Source organism: Cynocephalus volans, chromosome 9, assembly GCF_027409185.1.
Source record: "Cynocephalus volans isolate mCynVol1 chromosome 9, mCynVol1.pri, whole genome shotgun sequence".
Taxonomy (NCBI): Eukaryota; Metazoa; Chordata; class Mammalia; order Dermoptera; family Cynocephalidae; genus Cynocephalus; species Cynocephalus volans.
In genome coordinates, this window is record NC_084468.1 from 63,139,596 (window position 1) to 63,155,903 (window position 16,308).

A 16,308-nucleotide genomic window follows, 5' to 3' on the forward strand; every position below is an offset into this window, starting at 1 on the left:
CATTACTACTCAATGCTCAATATAATACTTTCAGGGAATCACATTAAAATATCTTATTCTTCATTGGTCCTTGGAAAATGTTGACATTTCACAAAAATGAAATGTTACAAACAGTTCTTGTACCCACATTACTGCCTGTAATAGATCCCTCATTTGACAAACCTGCAAGGTTGGTTCTTATTACATTCTACTTATACACCATTAGTATCACTATAAGCATGCAGATGTCTTGCATATTTTTTCCCTCAGTATTCTCAGGTTCAGGGAAACCTATTTGCAGTTCACCACTCTTCCATGAATTCCTTAACATGTGAAATATTAAGATTGTATGTTAAACAGCTGTGGAAACCAGGAGAGGTGCAAGGTGGTATTTTCATTCTTACTTTAGGAAGACACTACTTTGGGGAGAAAGCAAGGTGTTGCAATATGGGTATGTTAGTTACCTTTTGCTTCTGTAAGAAATTGCCAAAAACTCAGTGGCTTAAACAACACAAATTTATTATCTTACAGTTCTGTAGATTACAAGTTCAAAATGAGTCTTACAGGCTAAGCTCAAGACGTCTTCAGTGCTGTGTTCCTTCTGAAGGCTCTAGAGGAGAATGCATTTCCTTGCCTTTCTCAACTTCTAGAGAATATCTGGAGTCCTTGGCTCAGTGGACTCAGTGCCCCTTTCTCCATCTTCAAACTGCATCCCTCCAACCTGTGCTTCCATTTGCATATTTCCTCTCTCTACTCTTTTACTGCTTATACCATGCCTACCTCTTATAAGGACTGGTGGGAATACATTGGGCTCACTTGGATAGTCTAGATAATCTTTCCACCTCAAGATCATTACTAAATCTGAAAATGTGCCATATAAAGTAACATATTCATAGATTCTAGGAATTAGGCCATGGAAATCTTGGGGAGGGAGAGGGGGAGCATTATTCAGCTTACCACAGTCCAGTTGAGGCAAGGGAAAGCTACAGACCCTTGCTCTTGGGCTAATGCAATTCCAACCTAACGTGACATTTGTGCAGATGTAGGGTTAAACTCCTAAGAGAAAATAGAGAACGGAATAATAAATCTGTCTAGGGTGCGGGGAGGGTCCTTAGGATGACAAACTAATTAAAATAGACACAATTTATAGAGGCTTATGAAGTGCCACAATAGCATCTAAAATTTCCACACCTACATTGCCAGTTGGGTAGTATCATTCCCATTACAGAGTTGAGGAAACAGTCTTGGAAAGAACACAGCTCATCACAGACTGAACAGATCAGTCTAACTCCCAACTCCCTGCACTTGCTTTCTCATTGTGCTGCCTTTCGCACAGGTAGGTGGCATGTTAGCTAATTCTTCAGACAGGAACTGTCCAATAAACTAGCTCTTGAGGTGGAGTAGGAATTTGCCAGAGGACAAATGGAAGACTGGAACTGCCACAAGATGAAAAATACAAGAAAGACACAAGATCATTAAGTCCTCAGCACATCTGGATGACAGTTTATGCACAGTTCATAGTTCTGCTGGAGTATCTATGAGGGAAGAGAGGGGAGAATGGTCTCCCAACTAGTTTTTGCCCACTTGGTGTTTTTCACCTTCAGTACAGCTTATGCACTATTATCCAAATTATCTTTCCAAAGCACAGATACAAGCATGTCAGGAGGTTCAAAGTCCTTAACATGGCACTCATTGCTATGCCACACTCACTTCCCCTCTTACTTTCCACATCTTAGTGCCTTGGTTTCCACATCTGTGAAATGGGGATTATGAGTGTCTACTTCATAGATTTTTGTGAGGACTAACTGGTTGATGCATGCAAAACACTTGACATAGTTCCACATAGTCTGTGTTTAATAATTAGCATTAGTAACTATTAATTATATTATTGCTACCAATATTTCTCTCAATACATCATCCCAGTTAGTTTGGAGTGCTGAGTAAGGCATTTAATAGAGCAATTTATGGTGATGAGTAGCAAAAAAGTTTGTAATAGCAATAAAAGTTCCTCAAATCAAATGAACTTTGGGGAGAAAACATTAGAAATGAGGTGAGAGTGGTATGTTTTTTGCTAATTTTTCTTTTGCTGTCTTCCTCAAACAACATACTTAGTTGTATTCAATGATTAGTAGATTTGACCTAATGTGTCAAAGGGCCAAAACAAATTTTGCAAAGTCAACCAAAGCTGAAATGCTGGTGTCTCCTAAATCCTAGTTTCAGAATTACCTTGGTCTGACTGTCCTGAGAACACTTTAATGTTGCTGCCTTTATCAGCAAGAGCATTGGGAGAGGGCTTTTGCTGGGAAAAGCCCAAGTCACACAGCAGCTTCCTTTTTAAACATTTCCTGGAGATTGAATGTACTTAATTGCCCGCGCCCCCCCACCCCCCATCCCCCGCCACTGGCTGGAGGCAGTCAGCAGAAAATATCCACAGACTTGTCAGGCACTTATAGCATAGTCACAGCCTCTATCAGCAGAACAAAACCACAAAGAATGTTTTGCTCTTGGAAGTTGCTCTGCATTTTTGTAATGTTTGCTTTTTTTCTTTCTAATGCTTTTGTGGTAAAAACAATTTCCTCTGTAATGCATAGAACATTGAGGGTTTAGCTGGTTTTAAAAGTACAGTATATCCTTATTTTTCTCATCATAAAAGGTAACTCATTCTCATTAGAGATAACAGAAAACAGAGGAAATCCTTTTTCAAAAACCTGTAATTTCACCACTTAAAAATGTTCTTTTTCATTTTCAAAATATTTGTCATTTGATATGGTCAGAAGGCAAACTGCTGATTTTTAATAAAGAATAATTTATTTGCACACAATCATGAAGGAAAGATGTAGTAGTTACTTCATTGCATCACAACTAGTTAGGGAGAATTCCTGTCCCAATTTTACAAATAGGAAAACAAGTCCCAGGATAGCAGAATAAGTTTTTCTTGGCCAGAGAACAAATGGCAAACCCATGTGCTCTTACACATATGAGTATGTAGGTACTGTGTGTGTGTATATTCACTGTGTGTATTTATATTGGTATGTATTATATTTCCACACATACAACACACACACATAAAACAAGTTCAAAATACAATACTTAAACTTGCTTTGTACTGTGTGTCCTGATATTTATTTTCTATACTATTCTATCCTAGTATATTCCACTTTTAAAAAAATGCTGACCACAACCTGATAATGTGGTTTCATAACCCACTGATGGATTGTAATGGGTGGTTTAGAAATACTGCTCTTGGGTCGGCCCCGTGGCTCACTCAGGAGAGTGTGGTGCTAAAGATGCCAAGGCCATGGGTTCGGACCCTATATAGGGATGGCAGGTGCACTCACTGGCTGAGCGTGGTGCTGACAACACCGTGCCGAGGCCTGCGATCCCTTACCGGTCAAAAATATATATATATATATTGCTCTAGTTCCTTGATTAAAGAGTCAAGTTTTGATATTCCATATTGGAGTACACAGTGTATATAAACACCTTTGAGAGTCTGCCAGGGCAGGATGCTCAGGGCCAGCTGGATAGTTAAATCTCCCTTTCTGTAGTCTTCCTCCAATCTCAATCTCCATTCCTGACCAGGGGTTGCAGTCTTGGGAACCCCATGAGGAATAGCTTCTGGGGTGAAGATGTCACAACAAGTAGGATGTTGTCTGGATTGTTGAGATTCTAGATCCTTTTCAGCTGGGGGCTCATACCTATATTCACTGTTCTTTCTGCTCTAGCCATGTACATCCTAGTTTGGTGCCTAATGCAAATTTAATTAAGGGCAGAAAATACATTGCTTTTTAGGAGAGCTAGAAGAGAAGCAAACATATTCACATTTAATGGACTTAATTAGTGGTTTTATCCTTATTTCTTCTTCCCATATAGCTCTTTTCCTTATTATTTCTTTAGCTGCTGGCTCTAGCCCAATGGGCCTTTGAGTAAAAGCCTTGGGTTAAATCTGAACTTTGACTCTGTGTGACCATGAACCTCCTAAGTTTCCCCATCTCTAAAACAGGGGCAATAATGTCCACCTTGCAGGGCCGTTGAAAGGAATAAATCACACTTATAATAGTACCCAGCATGTGTTCTGACTCAGAATCCAAACCTGGTAAGTAAATGTTCATTTTCTTCCCTTTACTTGGAGATTTACCCCCAGAGCACATATCCTTTCAAAACAGCAGCGGCCACAATCCTCAATGGGCCACAGGCAGACCATGCAGAACATACCAGAACGCCTTCCTCACAGAGCCATAACCCAAAGCTTGGGTACAGACAGCTAGTTAAGAAAAGAGTTTAACATGACAGACACAAGTGGTATTTTCCACTCATAGGAACAACTGAAAGAAAATCAAGTAACAAAACCGCAATGTTTATCAACCAGCGTATCTATAAGATTATAAAATATATAAGACATTTGGTAATGGGGGTTAACTGTCTCTCTAGTAAAGAAAACAAGAAAAAGAAATAAGCTTTGGACGTAACCTTGCCAAACATTTATTTCTCTGCTGAGGCAGACACAACATGGGAATTATACCATTATCTGGCGTTTATGGTGATAGGCAATAAACTTGAAAGCAGAGAGGTCATCAAGCGGAGTTGGAACAATTAGCTTTTACTTATCAGTTGCACTGGGTAATGGGTTTTCTTTTTTCATTGATTCTAAGGATTTCTATAGGTACCATTAGAAAATAAAAAATGAAGCAATTTATACATATGTTCATCAGAGTAACTATTAAATTGCACTGTGATTATTTATCTGTCTGTTTTCCTACTTTAAATCAGCGAATAAGGGCCAAGAATATTTCCTCTCCTCATTTCTAATTTCAGAAAAAATGTCTGACAGAGTAGGTGCTAAATAAATGTTTGTTAAACATTAACTACATTGAGAGGACGATAACGCTGTTAATGCTGTGATAAAATGGTGCAGCTGGGTGCTAAAAATAAGGCGCCTGGGCAACAGAAAGTTGGCTTAACATTAAAGACACGGTTTCCCTACTCTTGACCTTGTTAGGCTCACAGATCCTTATAAGTTATTCAAAGACATTATAACGTACTCAGGCCATTTACTTCCTGAGTGATTCATTTGAAGTTTTAGCAGTAGTCACATCTGTAACTACTAGAGAATTTGTTAAGAGTTCCCCTCATCTGTCCATCCACACCCTCCAATCACACACATATGCTACAATATGTGCTCATTAAACATTATTTGATTGTAGAGAATCACATTCAATGTGTAACATACACATATGTAAAATACACAAAACCAATTCATGGTTTCTCCACTTCCACCATAATTTCCACCATATCTAATTGGATCTCATATTTCTTTAGTGTCCTTAACTAGTTCAGAAATATTGATCAATGAACAAGCTCAGTCACACCCTCAGAGCTACCCGTTTGAAATCATTATTATTCAGAATTCTATACCTCACAGATCACCTGAGTATGTGAACAGAGCTTAAAAAAGAAAAATAAAACTAAAATATTTTTGGCCAAAAAATTGGAGGATAATGAACATTGAAAAATACTATAAACAGCATAATTAATATCAAGTTTTTTAACTTGATGATTCATAATTTTCCTTGTCGAAATCTGTACCTTTTACTTAGCACGCTATTTTCATTTGAGGTTTATACACTCATTTTTCAACTTCCTAAATTTTGTTTTCATAATAGCAAAGCCATAACAATGTTTTTATCTCCAAAACAAATTTCTTATGTAGTTATTTCAAGAGAAGTTTTCTCACTTCCTTATTTTTTTTTTTTTTGTTGTTGCAGTTTTGGCAATCCTGTATTTCTTCTTTTTACACTACATGATAATGATGTCATTTATTTAGTGAGTACCACTTCCGGATAGTTCAGGAAATATTAAGAAAACGAAGAAGCAAAAAAAATTACAAAAATTAAAAAGCAATAAGACCCCCCTCCAAAAAGCTAATATATTGAATAATTTTCAGTGTTAACTGAATGATTTTAAGTATGTGTAGACTGATCATATCATAAGATCATCATGCCAGGAACAGAAAAATAAATGATCCAGCATTGCAGAAGAAAGTAAATAGACTAAATGAAGAATTTTACATCAGAAGTTGGACCTTATCCAACCGTACCTCTTCTACTAAACCCATCACTGTGCTTTATACACATATATGAATAAAAAATGTAGGAGAACAATAGTTATTATCTATTCACTTTCTGCCTAGACCATATACCTTTAATTACTTGGATTGTCCCATCCACCATGAAGTAGATGATTCATAAAGGCTGAATGTGCATACTCCAGTTCCGTCTGTGGCAGGCAACCAGGACCTCCCTTGCTTTATTCCTGACATTGCTCCCATTCTGTTCCAGACACGGGCAGATCAGGCCCGCTGGCTTTGAATGTATTCACAGGTCCCATCTGTGTTCTTGGAACTTCTTGGCAGACCTTGGCCTCAGAACTTTCTAAGGACTTTGGTTTGGACTCATTTCTCTGGCTGTCTCAGGGAGGGTAATCTTTCCCAACTATTACCGTAGAATTCAAACTCTGGCTCTGGCCCAAATATCTCATCTGGGTTCACTTATACCCACTGAGAGTTTTTAGGCAGTTACTGAGTGGTCAAAATAAATAAAAGAATCTAAGGACATCTAGACTGCTGCAATCCTGATGTTCTGACCTCAGGACACTTTGGTTGTGAAACAGTGGCCTGAAATGTTTTATTCATTCATTGTTTCAACAAACATTTGTTGAGTACTTACTGTGAACCAGACTCACATTGGAGACTGGTGGATGCAAAGAGAAATGAGACATGATAACTTTCCTTGCAGAGTACATAATCCAGCACGGGAGTATGTAAACCAATGGCCCCCATGATGTGACTCATCAACCTCTTGGAAGGAATTATGAGCTTTTGATAAAGGTGACATTTGAAAACGCCCCTGAGTGACAACCAAGAACCTCCGGTGCTTGGGCCATGTCTATTCTCCTGCTTGATTTCTGTGCTCTCCTTACCTCAATGTTAAACTCCAGGTTAAAAAAAAATAAATTGCTTATTTTCATTCTCAGTGTTCTTTGTTTACACTGTTTCTAGCTTTTATCCCTTTGCTCATTTGGTTCTCTTCTTCTGGCATGGTCTCCAACCTGCTCACCTTAGGGAGCACCCTCCTCCAGAAAATTTTCTGTCACAACTCCCAGCCTTCAAGAAAGGGAGCCAGGTGCCCCCCTCCTCTGAGTGCCTATGGAGCTCTGTACATTGCTGAGTGTCTCAGGCCTCCAGACAATGCCATATATTTCTGTCCTACCCATAGACTGTGAGTTCAGTAGCAGCACCCTGACTTTTTCCTATTTGAACCTAATTTTGAGCTGAATTTAGTTCCTAGCTTGTAATAAGTGGTTGATAAATCGTGAATGGATGAATGGATAGATGCATTAACAATAAAGTAAATAGAGCTGCTTGTGTTGGAAAGCTATCTCTAGTAGAAGTGTGGAAAATGGATGGTGTTAGGCAAGATGATTTCACTGGCAAGAGATGGACATCTAATTTAAACCGCTTTAAAAGAAAAAAGAAAAGAAAGAAAACCTGTTGAACTACATAACTGAAAAGTCCATGAATAAATCAGAGCCAGCTAGAGGACATAAATATCCAATGTGTTTAGAAATGTGTCCCACTTCATGTCTTACCTGTGATTTCCTCTGGTCCAAGTTCATTCTCAGGCAGGTTCTCCCCAAGCATTGGCAAAACTCTAGGCCCCCATTTTACCAATTTAGCAACCAGCAAAAACTGTTTTGTTCCAGCAAAAACTCTAGGGACTGTCTCTGATTTGTCCAGGCTTAGGTGACTTGCCCATCTCTGAATCTATCAGCAGGGTTGAGGGTGGGCCCTGACAGGAAAGAAGTGAGAACGGGTCATCCTACCTGAACCCCAAGGACTGAGAGCCAGTAATCTAGAGGGTGTTACCAGGAGAAAGAGAAAGGGGAGGCAAAAAAGCAGTCTCTTGGGAGACTGAATGGAGAGGCTGACCTTGACCCTGACACACACTGATGCCCTCGGACTGTGGTGATTGATGGATCCAGGAATTTAGTGTCATGTTCACACACGTCTTTCTTCTTCTCCCCTCAGATCCAGAGTCATTACATCAGAGGACACAATTTGGGGGCAAAAGGAAAGGCAAGTATGAAGGAACAAGTTCTTAATGCAAGCTGGAGTAGATAGAGCCACACTGCATGTCCCTGCCTGCCAGTCAGCACAGTTTCTGCTGAGCATGGAGCAGTGGCCCAGTCTAGGCTCTCCCCTGCCAAAGCACAGCCTGAGTCATAGGTCTACCATGCTGGCCATTTATTTGGGGAAATGTTCCCAATGTATAGGACTGAAGAACTGGGAACAGTGAAATGGAAAAGAGTGTGTGGGCAACTAGGGTTTAATCCTACTGGGGACCCTCTCAGAAATAATGCAGAAAGTCTGCCTAAAACATGAAAAAGGGGGGAATATTTACTCACTGGCTCCTGTTCCTCATGGGTGAGGGATGTTCCCTGGCAGCAACAGAGAAACATTGGGCCAAAAAGTGCAAGATACCTGATGTGGTGGAGGTAAGGAGCTGTCGGGTTACACCTGCATGCAGGTGGTTGCTGCAGCAATGACTGGGTAGAACACTGGGCCTAGAAATAACTACAACAGCAGCAAAACAAACAAACAAACAAACAAACAAACAAAAAAAACCCTTTCCTTTTACCCTCATTTATGAAAAATAAGTGATTTTGATTCAGTTTTCCCAGGAGTCAAGTTGTGCATAATCTACGAACGTTGGCTCTTTCTTGGCGTGCTTCATTTCCTTCATTCTTTTGGCAGTTCCTATGGCTACGTTAGAGTTCTCCTCTCCCTTGTCACTCTCATTCACGTCAGTTTGGGGTTGGGTCTGGAGACTGTTACAGAAATGCTTTCTGTTTTTCTTCAGTTACAAGAAATAGATGAGAGATTTGAATGGCATGATTAATGCTGAAGGCAAACTATTTAATCCTAAGAAACATGATGAAGTGTTCAGATTGGAGCAGCAGATAATTTGTATTTTCGTATTTGAGTGAATAAGTACTCAACAAAAATTCAATTTCCTTTCTAGAAAGCTAGCGGGTAAAGCACACATGTCCACTGATTTTATTTTGCTGGTATTTCAAATTGATTTAAAAAGAGAAACCTTAGGGCCGAGTCCGTGGCGCACTCGGGAGAGTGCGGCGCTGGGAGCGTGGCTATGCTCCGCCGCGGGTTCAGATCCTATATTGGAATGGCCGCTGCACTCACTGGCTGAGTGCCGGTCACGAAAAAGACAAAAAAAAAAAAAAAAAAAAAAAAAAGAGAGAAACTTTAAAAAAAATAAACATTTTATCTTGAAATAATTTTAAATGTACAAAAGTTGCACGTACCTATGTACCCTTCACCCAGTTTCCCCTATTGTGAACATTTTACATTATCATGGTACCTTTGTCAAAGCTAAGAAACCAACATTGGCATATTACTTTTAACTAAACTTCAGATTTTATTTGGACTTCACTGGTTTTTCCATTAATGTCCTATTTTGGTTCCAGGATTCCGTCCAATGTCCCACACTGCAGTTAGTTGTCATTTTTCCATAGTTTCCTCTGGACTGTACAAGTTTCTCAGTTCTTTCTTTTTTTTCATGACTTTGACAGTTTTGAAGAGTACTACTCAGCTATTTAATATCCTTAATTTTGGTTTGAAGAATGTTTTTCTTGTGATTAGACTTGAGTTATAAATTTTTGGAAAAAATACCGAAAAATACCCTTTTTATGACAACATATCAGGGGGTACATGATATCCACATGACATCACAATGCTGATGATAATCTTCATTATTTGGTAAAGGGGTAGTTGGCCAGGTTTTTCCAATGGTAAAGTTACCACTGTATTTTATTTTCAGAATTGAGTACTTTAAGAAGATATAATAAGCTATATTGGCACTGCAGGAGAGAGTTATGCTGTTAGTGAAACAAAACTATGGAGATGTCTGATGATTTCACTGTGTTTTTATTTTAGAATAAGTAAATCGAACTATTCAGCTAGGGGAATAACAAACAGATTTTTAAAAAATCACTCCTCTCCAGAAATTTTTAATTATCTATCATACTATCATAGAACATTTTTTCTTTTTTTAAAATCAAAGCATTATGGTTAAGAACCAGTTTCTCTAAATTTGATTTTCAGGCTCGAGGACGTATGAGCTTAGGGAAGTTACTTATCCTCTCTGCCCCTCAGTTTCTTTATTTGCAACTTTAAAAATCTATAAAGATAACAATAATATCTACTTCACAGGGCTATTTGGAAGACCGAATGAGTCCAATATTTGTAAAAGGCTTAGAAGAGCATAAGTAAATGCTCTGTACCTTGGGGTGGGTGTGGAGGTTTAACAACTTACTCATGATATGAGGCAACTAAATAAAGGAAGCAGAATGTTTCATATTTACTCAGAATCCTGTGAACTCTCATAATTTAACTACTATGTTTGCTGAAAAAAGTTTTTTTTAGTGACCTGTTAAAGTTTGTTCCATAGACAAAAGTTGAGAGAATAGAGAAAAAAATATCTCTTCATGCCTTTCTAAGTTTTATAAACTTCATAAAATGAACATGTATTGTAACTACAATCAGAAAACAAAACAGCACATATTCCAAATTTTAAAGAATCACTTTCCTATTTCTAGGCCAGTTTGCCATCAAATCCCAGAAAAAGAGAGATAGTAAGAGGAGTAACCACACAAACTCTCAATTATTCATGGGCTGGTCACATTAATATTAATAAACTTTACATATTTCTCACTTCCTATTCCTTAATACAAATTTTAATCTCCCTTTAATTTTCCAAGGTTTTTATAATAGGAATATATTGATAAATACTAGAGTATATTTTAAAACAGTCATTCATTTTGTGCATCTTTTTCAATAAATAAGATGAAGTGTCTTTTATTCAAACTTCCTTTCTATAGATGAAGAGATTGAATGTGGGACTGCAAAATAAATTAATGATCCACCTGAACAGTAAAAAAAAAAAAAAAACCCATGTGAGTGTACCTCTAGCATAGATATGCCTTCCTTTCTGAAAGCCGATACAGAAAATCTTATTTTGTACTTTTTAATTTTTAAATTTTTTTGTAAATTTTCACTTTTTTTAATTTAAAAGTTTACAGCATTTCTTACACCTGGAAACTGCTGAAGACATTTTGGCCTCCATTGAGTCAATGCTTTTCTTCTATCCTTTCTGTCAAGGAATTTAAGTGATTAGGGAGATGTGAGGTCATTTCTTAATTATTGAAAAAGACTGGAGCACATATCCTATCTATAGTGTTTGTTTTAAAGGAGCACAACATTCTAGCTCACCTTTCCATTCTTGACAAAGATTATTGTAATGGCATCATAGTTACCCCTGAGCACCAGTAACCACAAGGGCATTTTGGACACACTGACATTGTGTTGTTTATACAAACACTCTTCCTTTTTGGACCTGCCTTGATTTCTTAAGGACACACGTTGCTCAATATGGTGTTGCATACAGTTAGGGACAGGTGGGTGGCAGTAACAGATAAAGTTTAAACGTGAAAAGAACAATTGGGGAGTGAAACTTTCCATTCGATTTTTTTTTTTTCCTTTTATGGAGAGATTCACGACAGGTTGAGCTTCTGATTAAGCAATGTTGGAAAAAGCTATCTCCATTTTATTTAATTTAACGAGTATTTATAAGGCGCTTAATCCGTGCTGGCTCTTTACAAATTTTGACTCTATTCTCATAGCCACCCTGGGGTTAAGCACAGAGCAGGCGATACATCGCAACTAACTGCAGGCGGCAGAGCTGCGTGCCCGTGGTTGGCTATGGGCACCGGCTCTGTCTGTTGAGCTGAGCTGTTTGTGTGGAGCCCTGTCCTGGAGACATTCGCCCCCTGGAGCAGAGTCCGTTCCTTTCTCCTCTCCCCCCTCCCATCATATTCCACGTCTTCCAGAGGTCTGAATCCAATTTAGAGAATCACACATTTAAACCCTCTTAAAACCTAACGATGAGTCGAAGTTTCTCTGAAATTTCTGGGGGAAAAAAAGATGAAGGCGTCGGGTTAAAAGACTGAAATTCCTGATCAGAAAACAGACATGTCAATGTTTCTAGAGGAAGGGGAACCAACACTGAATACCAGAAAGGCCTGTGATGAATGGAACGTGATTTCAGGTGCGCTTGGGCGTTTCGCGTTTCATCTGCACGCATGCATTTGCGCTCAGAAGCAGGGTGCGTTGGACTCGTACCCCGGTGTCTATGCGCTGTGCTGTCCAAAGACCCACTGCAAAAGGGGAAGCAGGAGCCTGCCCGACGTAGTCCCTCCGCATCTTCGGAGGGACCGCCAGTATTTCCCATGAAATCTGAAGCCCCCTCATACATGGAAAAGGAGACCTCCAGGGAATTTTCGAAGTTCCAACATTTCAGAGGGAAAAGAAGATATACGGAATACGAAGGAAGAGGTCATGCTATAGCCCTGTCTCTCTGAAATGAAAACTGGATTCCAATTTTGACACTGACCCATGTTCCAATCAAATGCAAAACGTAAACCTGATGTTCTACGTGTGATTGGACAATATACAGCACGAGGAACGAGACGAACATTCTTCTCTGGAATCCGAGATGACGGCTCAATTTTTGACGGAGAGCATTGATTTCAGATGTATATGAAATATCCCAAACCGAAAATTACAGAGCCAGAGACCCAGAGAGGACATACGGAGGATAACTAGCTAAGCAAAATCTTCCGCTCTCCCCGCACTTAGTCCAGCCAGGTCAGACAACCGAGGCATAACTCTCTTCCTCCAAAGACGTCACGCTGCCCCTGTCCTGGGTGTCCCAGCTCAGCACCCAGCTCTTTTCCTCGTCTCTGTCCGGCGCACGGGGGTCACTCGGCGCCCCTGTGCCCCTTCGCAGGCGGTAACTACAGCGCGTCCGGCGACTCACTCCACCTCTAGGGGTTTGGGGCAGAGAGCGAATGTCCCCGAGTCGCAGTGTCCCGGGACTTAACGCAGGAGGCGAGGCGGGTCGGGACCCAGGGGCGGGGCCGGCGCCCTCGTTCCTGACTCAGAGAACGACCTGGAGCTGCGGGAATTTCCCTGGCCCGGGGGCTCCGGCCTTTCCCGCCCTAACCGTGCATAAAAGGGGCTCGCCGACGTGGGGGAGCCACAGCGCCCGCACCGCAGGCACCTCCCCGCCAGCTCTCCCTGCAGGCTCCGCCGCCCGACCCTCGTGCCCAGCCCCATGGCCCGCGCCGCCACCCCCGCTGCCTCCTGCGCTCCCCGGCTCCTCCGGGCGGCGCTGCTGCTCCTGCTCCTGGTCGCCGCCGGCCGCCTCTCGACAGGTGGGACCCGGCGTCCTGGGATCCCAGCGGAGGGTCAGGGCTGTGGTGGGCGCCCATCCGGGGACAGCCCCGCTAACCGAGTCTCTTCTCCCGACAGCGGCGCCCGTGGTCCGTGAACTGCGCTGCCAGTGCTTCCAGAAACTGCAGGGCATCCACCTCAAGAACATCCAAAGTGTGAAGGTGACGTCCCCGGGACCCCACTGCGACCAGACCGAAGTCATGTGAGTCCCGCCCCGCGGAGCTGCTGCTCCCGCCAGAGTCGAGTCGCCCCGACCCTCCCCTCCGGCTGTCCCCGACCCCGACCCCCTGCCCGACCTCCTGCCTCACGGGGACCTTCCCTTCTCTCTGCAGAGCCACTCTCAAGAATGGGCAGGAAGCCTGTCTCGACCCCACAGCCCCCATGGTTAAGAAAATCATCGACAAGATGCTAAACAAGTGAGTTATGGTTTCTGTCTACACACGTGACTGGAGTCCTTGGTCACACATGCTGGCATCTGCCCCCTGAATATTAGATCAGAGAAACCAGGGTTTAGCTGAATGACTGAAAAAAGCCATCATTATTTTCACAATTAAGTTTGCCATTGAGATCATTAATCTGCTTTGGTGACAGAGGATATTTCTAGTGTCCTCCATCCCCACCCACACCCTTTCCCCATTCCAATGAATGTAAGTAAAACTGCTTTCATTAACATTCTCAGCGGTGTTGGCCAGTCATGTGAAAATCTCTCCCCCTACCCTCCTGCTCTCCCAGTTCCTTCTAGGCTTCAGATGAATAGCAGACCCCTTGGTTTTTTTGCAACGTGGGCCCTACAGTTCAGTGGTGAAGAGCAGGGAGTTTGCAGTGATACTGCACTGAGTACAAATCTGGGTTCCACCACCGATTAGCCATGTGACTCAGGACAATTTTTTAGTTTATCCAAGACTGTAAAACAGGGAAAATAATAGTAGCTACTTCATGGGGCTGCTCTGAGGCATAAGTGAGGCCCAGTGTGACAGACAGAGAGCAATTAGGTTCTGGCTGTCTGTAGCCAATAATGCAGTAGAGATCACAGCACCCCACCCCATTCCCAGTCTTAAGTAAGAGGATCCAGGAGCCTAGAGGTCTCTGCCACAAGCACAGGCATCACAGGCAGTAGGCGTTTGGGTGCGAGGCTGGAGAAACTCTGGAGCCTAGGGGCAGGACAGAAGAGGAGTGCTGTGCATCAGCTTTCCTGAGCACCTGCTAAGGACAACCATTTTCTCATTACAGTGACAACTCCAACTGACGAGCAGGAAAGAAGCAGCTCATCAGTGGCTGTTTCTGAAGCAGGCCCTGCCTTTATGGGAATAAAAAGAAAAAGAGAAATAGCTCCTGAGGTCACCTGGACGGGGCTTAGTGTGTTTCAGCATCTATTTGGAGAGTTTCTATTTATTTATTTATTTGTCTGTTTATTTGCTTGTTTTCAAAGATTCTGTTAATATTTTACATGTATAATAATTAAGGTTGTGATTGAATCTACTTGCACACTGTACCAATATATTTATTGTTTATTTTTATGTCAAACCCAAGTTAGTTCAATCCTGATTCCTATTTAATTTGAAGGTAAAACGTTTTCAAGTGTTCTCTGGTCATTGTATTAATATTTCTAAGGAGCTCACAGCATGCCAGGTCCTGGTATAGAGGCTGAGGGGTCCAAGCAAATAGACAGTGAGATTATTGTCAGGGTAGGGGAATGTGTGTGCACATCTGTTTTCCTAACTGTTTAAAAGAATGCCAGCTGTTATTTATCGAAATGATTTTACAGTATGTGGTCAACATTTCTTATGTTGAAGCTTTGGGAACTACAGTGTTCTAAATATCCCTTGGACATTTTATGTCTTTCTTGTAAGGCATAATGCCCTATTTAGTGTAAATTATGCAGTATTTCTCTATGTTTTGGAACAGAAATGTTTAAATATTGATGTTTTTACAAAGAACATGAAAATAAACTATTTAAAAATAAACTTTGTTTAAAAATAAATTTTCTGAGGGGGAAAAGGTTTCACCCTCTGCATCTGTGACTCAAAGGGAACTCAATGCAGATATCTGGGGCTCTGTTTTTCTGCACAGATCTCTCCTTTCTGCAACTCTGCTTTATAACATCTCACCACCTTAATTTCCCTGAATTCAGATTGTGTCTCCTCAACTCAGCAAGACCACTGTGCCTTCCTAAGAATCTCCCTCCTTGAACAGTGATCCAGAATTGTCCAACAAAAAGCCAGGGTGCTCACGGACCTAACCTCGTTCATTTCTGTTTCTTAGGAATTCTAGTTCTTTGCCGCCTGTTGTCCCGTGTCTAAACACAGTTGTTTTATGTCTGTTGAGTTTTCTAGTTGTTTATGCAAGGAAGATAGGATTGTTCCATTTTACTCCAACATGACTGGACATGGAAGTCTTGTTGGGACAATTTTGAGAAATATTTTACAAGGCTTCTCTGAGGCTCCATGACAGGAATAAGCCCTAGTTATGCACAGGGATATCCCATTCATTACACACACTTTATTAGCTTTTCTCTCTTCCCTACCATACAGTCCCCCATTTTGTCACTTGTTCTTTCTATAATCATTTCCAAGATAAACTAATGCACAGAAGTCTTTGTATCAGAATCTCCTCTGGGAGGATACCCAAACTTGGACACTTGGGCTACCCCCAAAATTAGATCTCAAGGCAAATACTATGTACTACTATTTTACTAAGTAGTATAATACGAAAAAAGTCAGGTGGGAAAAAATGTGAAGTGAGGCAGGGAAATAGTGAAAGCTAATGGGAGGGTGCATATATAAACACATTGGCCATTGCTACGTACAACTGAGTTCTTGACTTCTGAAGGGGCTATTCGGAGTGTTTCCCTTCTTATTCTACAAAAGCTATGAAAGCAACACAAACCAAGAAATTGGAGTTACTCACTTTACATCAGAGTCACAAATCACCCAAACAGCAAGGCATCAGACTCTGATTTG

The 16,308-nt window shown here is 41.1% G+C and overlaps 1 protein-coding gene across 1 annotated transcript; it reads left to right on the forward strand.

The window, feature by feature from the left end:
- Nucleotides 1-13,168: 13,168 nt before the first annotated feature.
- Nucleotides 13,169-14,716, forward strand: LOC134386492 (growth-regulated protein homolog gamma-like). The gene is made up of 4 exons (XM_063108695.1): nt 13,169-13,329; nt 13,427-13,550; nt 13,681-13,764; nt 14,579-14,716. Exons 1-4 carry the CDS (start codon nt 13,230-13,232, stop codon nt 14,592-14,594), a joined length of 324 nt encoding a protein of 107 aa, XP_062964765.1. The 5' UTR covers nt 13,169-13,229; the 3' UTR covers nt 14,595-14,716.
- Nucleotides 14,717-16,308: the final 1,592 nt, after the last annotated feature.

What these genes read in the sequence shown, in the direction of transcription:
- LOC134386492 (XM_063108695.1), top strand. Translation starts at nt 13,230, where the DNA reads ATGGCCCGCGCCGCCACCCCCGCTGCCTCCTGCGCTCCCCGGCTCCTC. An exon ending in CGCCGGCCGCCTCTCGACAG is followed by an intron (nt 13,330 to 13,426) that starts GTGGGACCCGGC and finishes TTCTCCCGACAG; the next exon opens with CGGCGCCCGTGGTCCGTGAA. An exon ending in TGCGACCAGACCGAAGTCAT is followed by an intron (nt 13,551 to 13,680) that starts GTGAGTCCCGCC and finishes TTCTCTCTGCAG; the next exon opens with AGCCACTCTCAAGAATGGGC.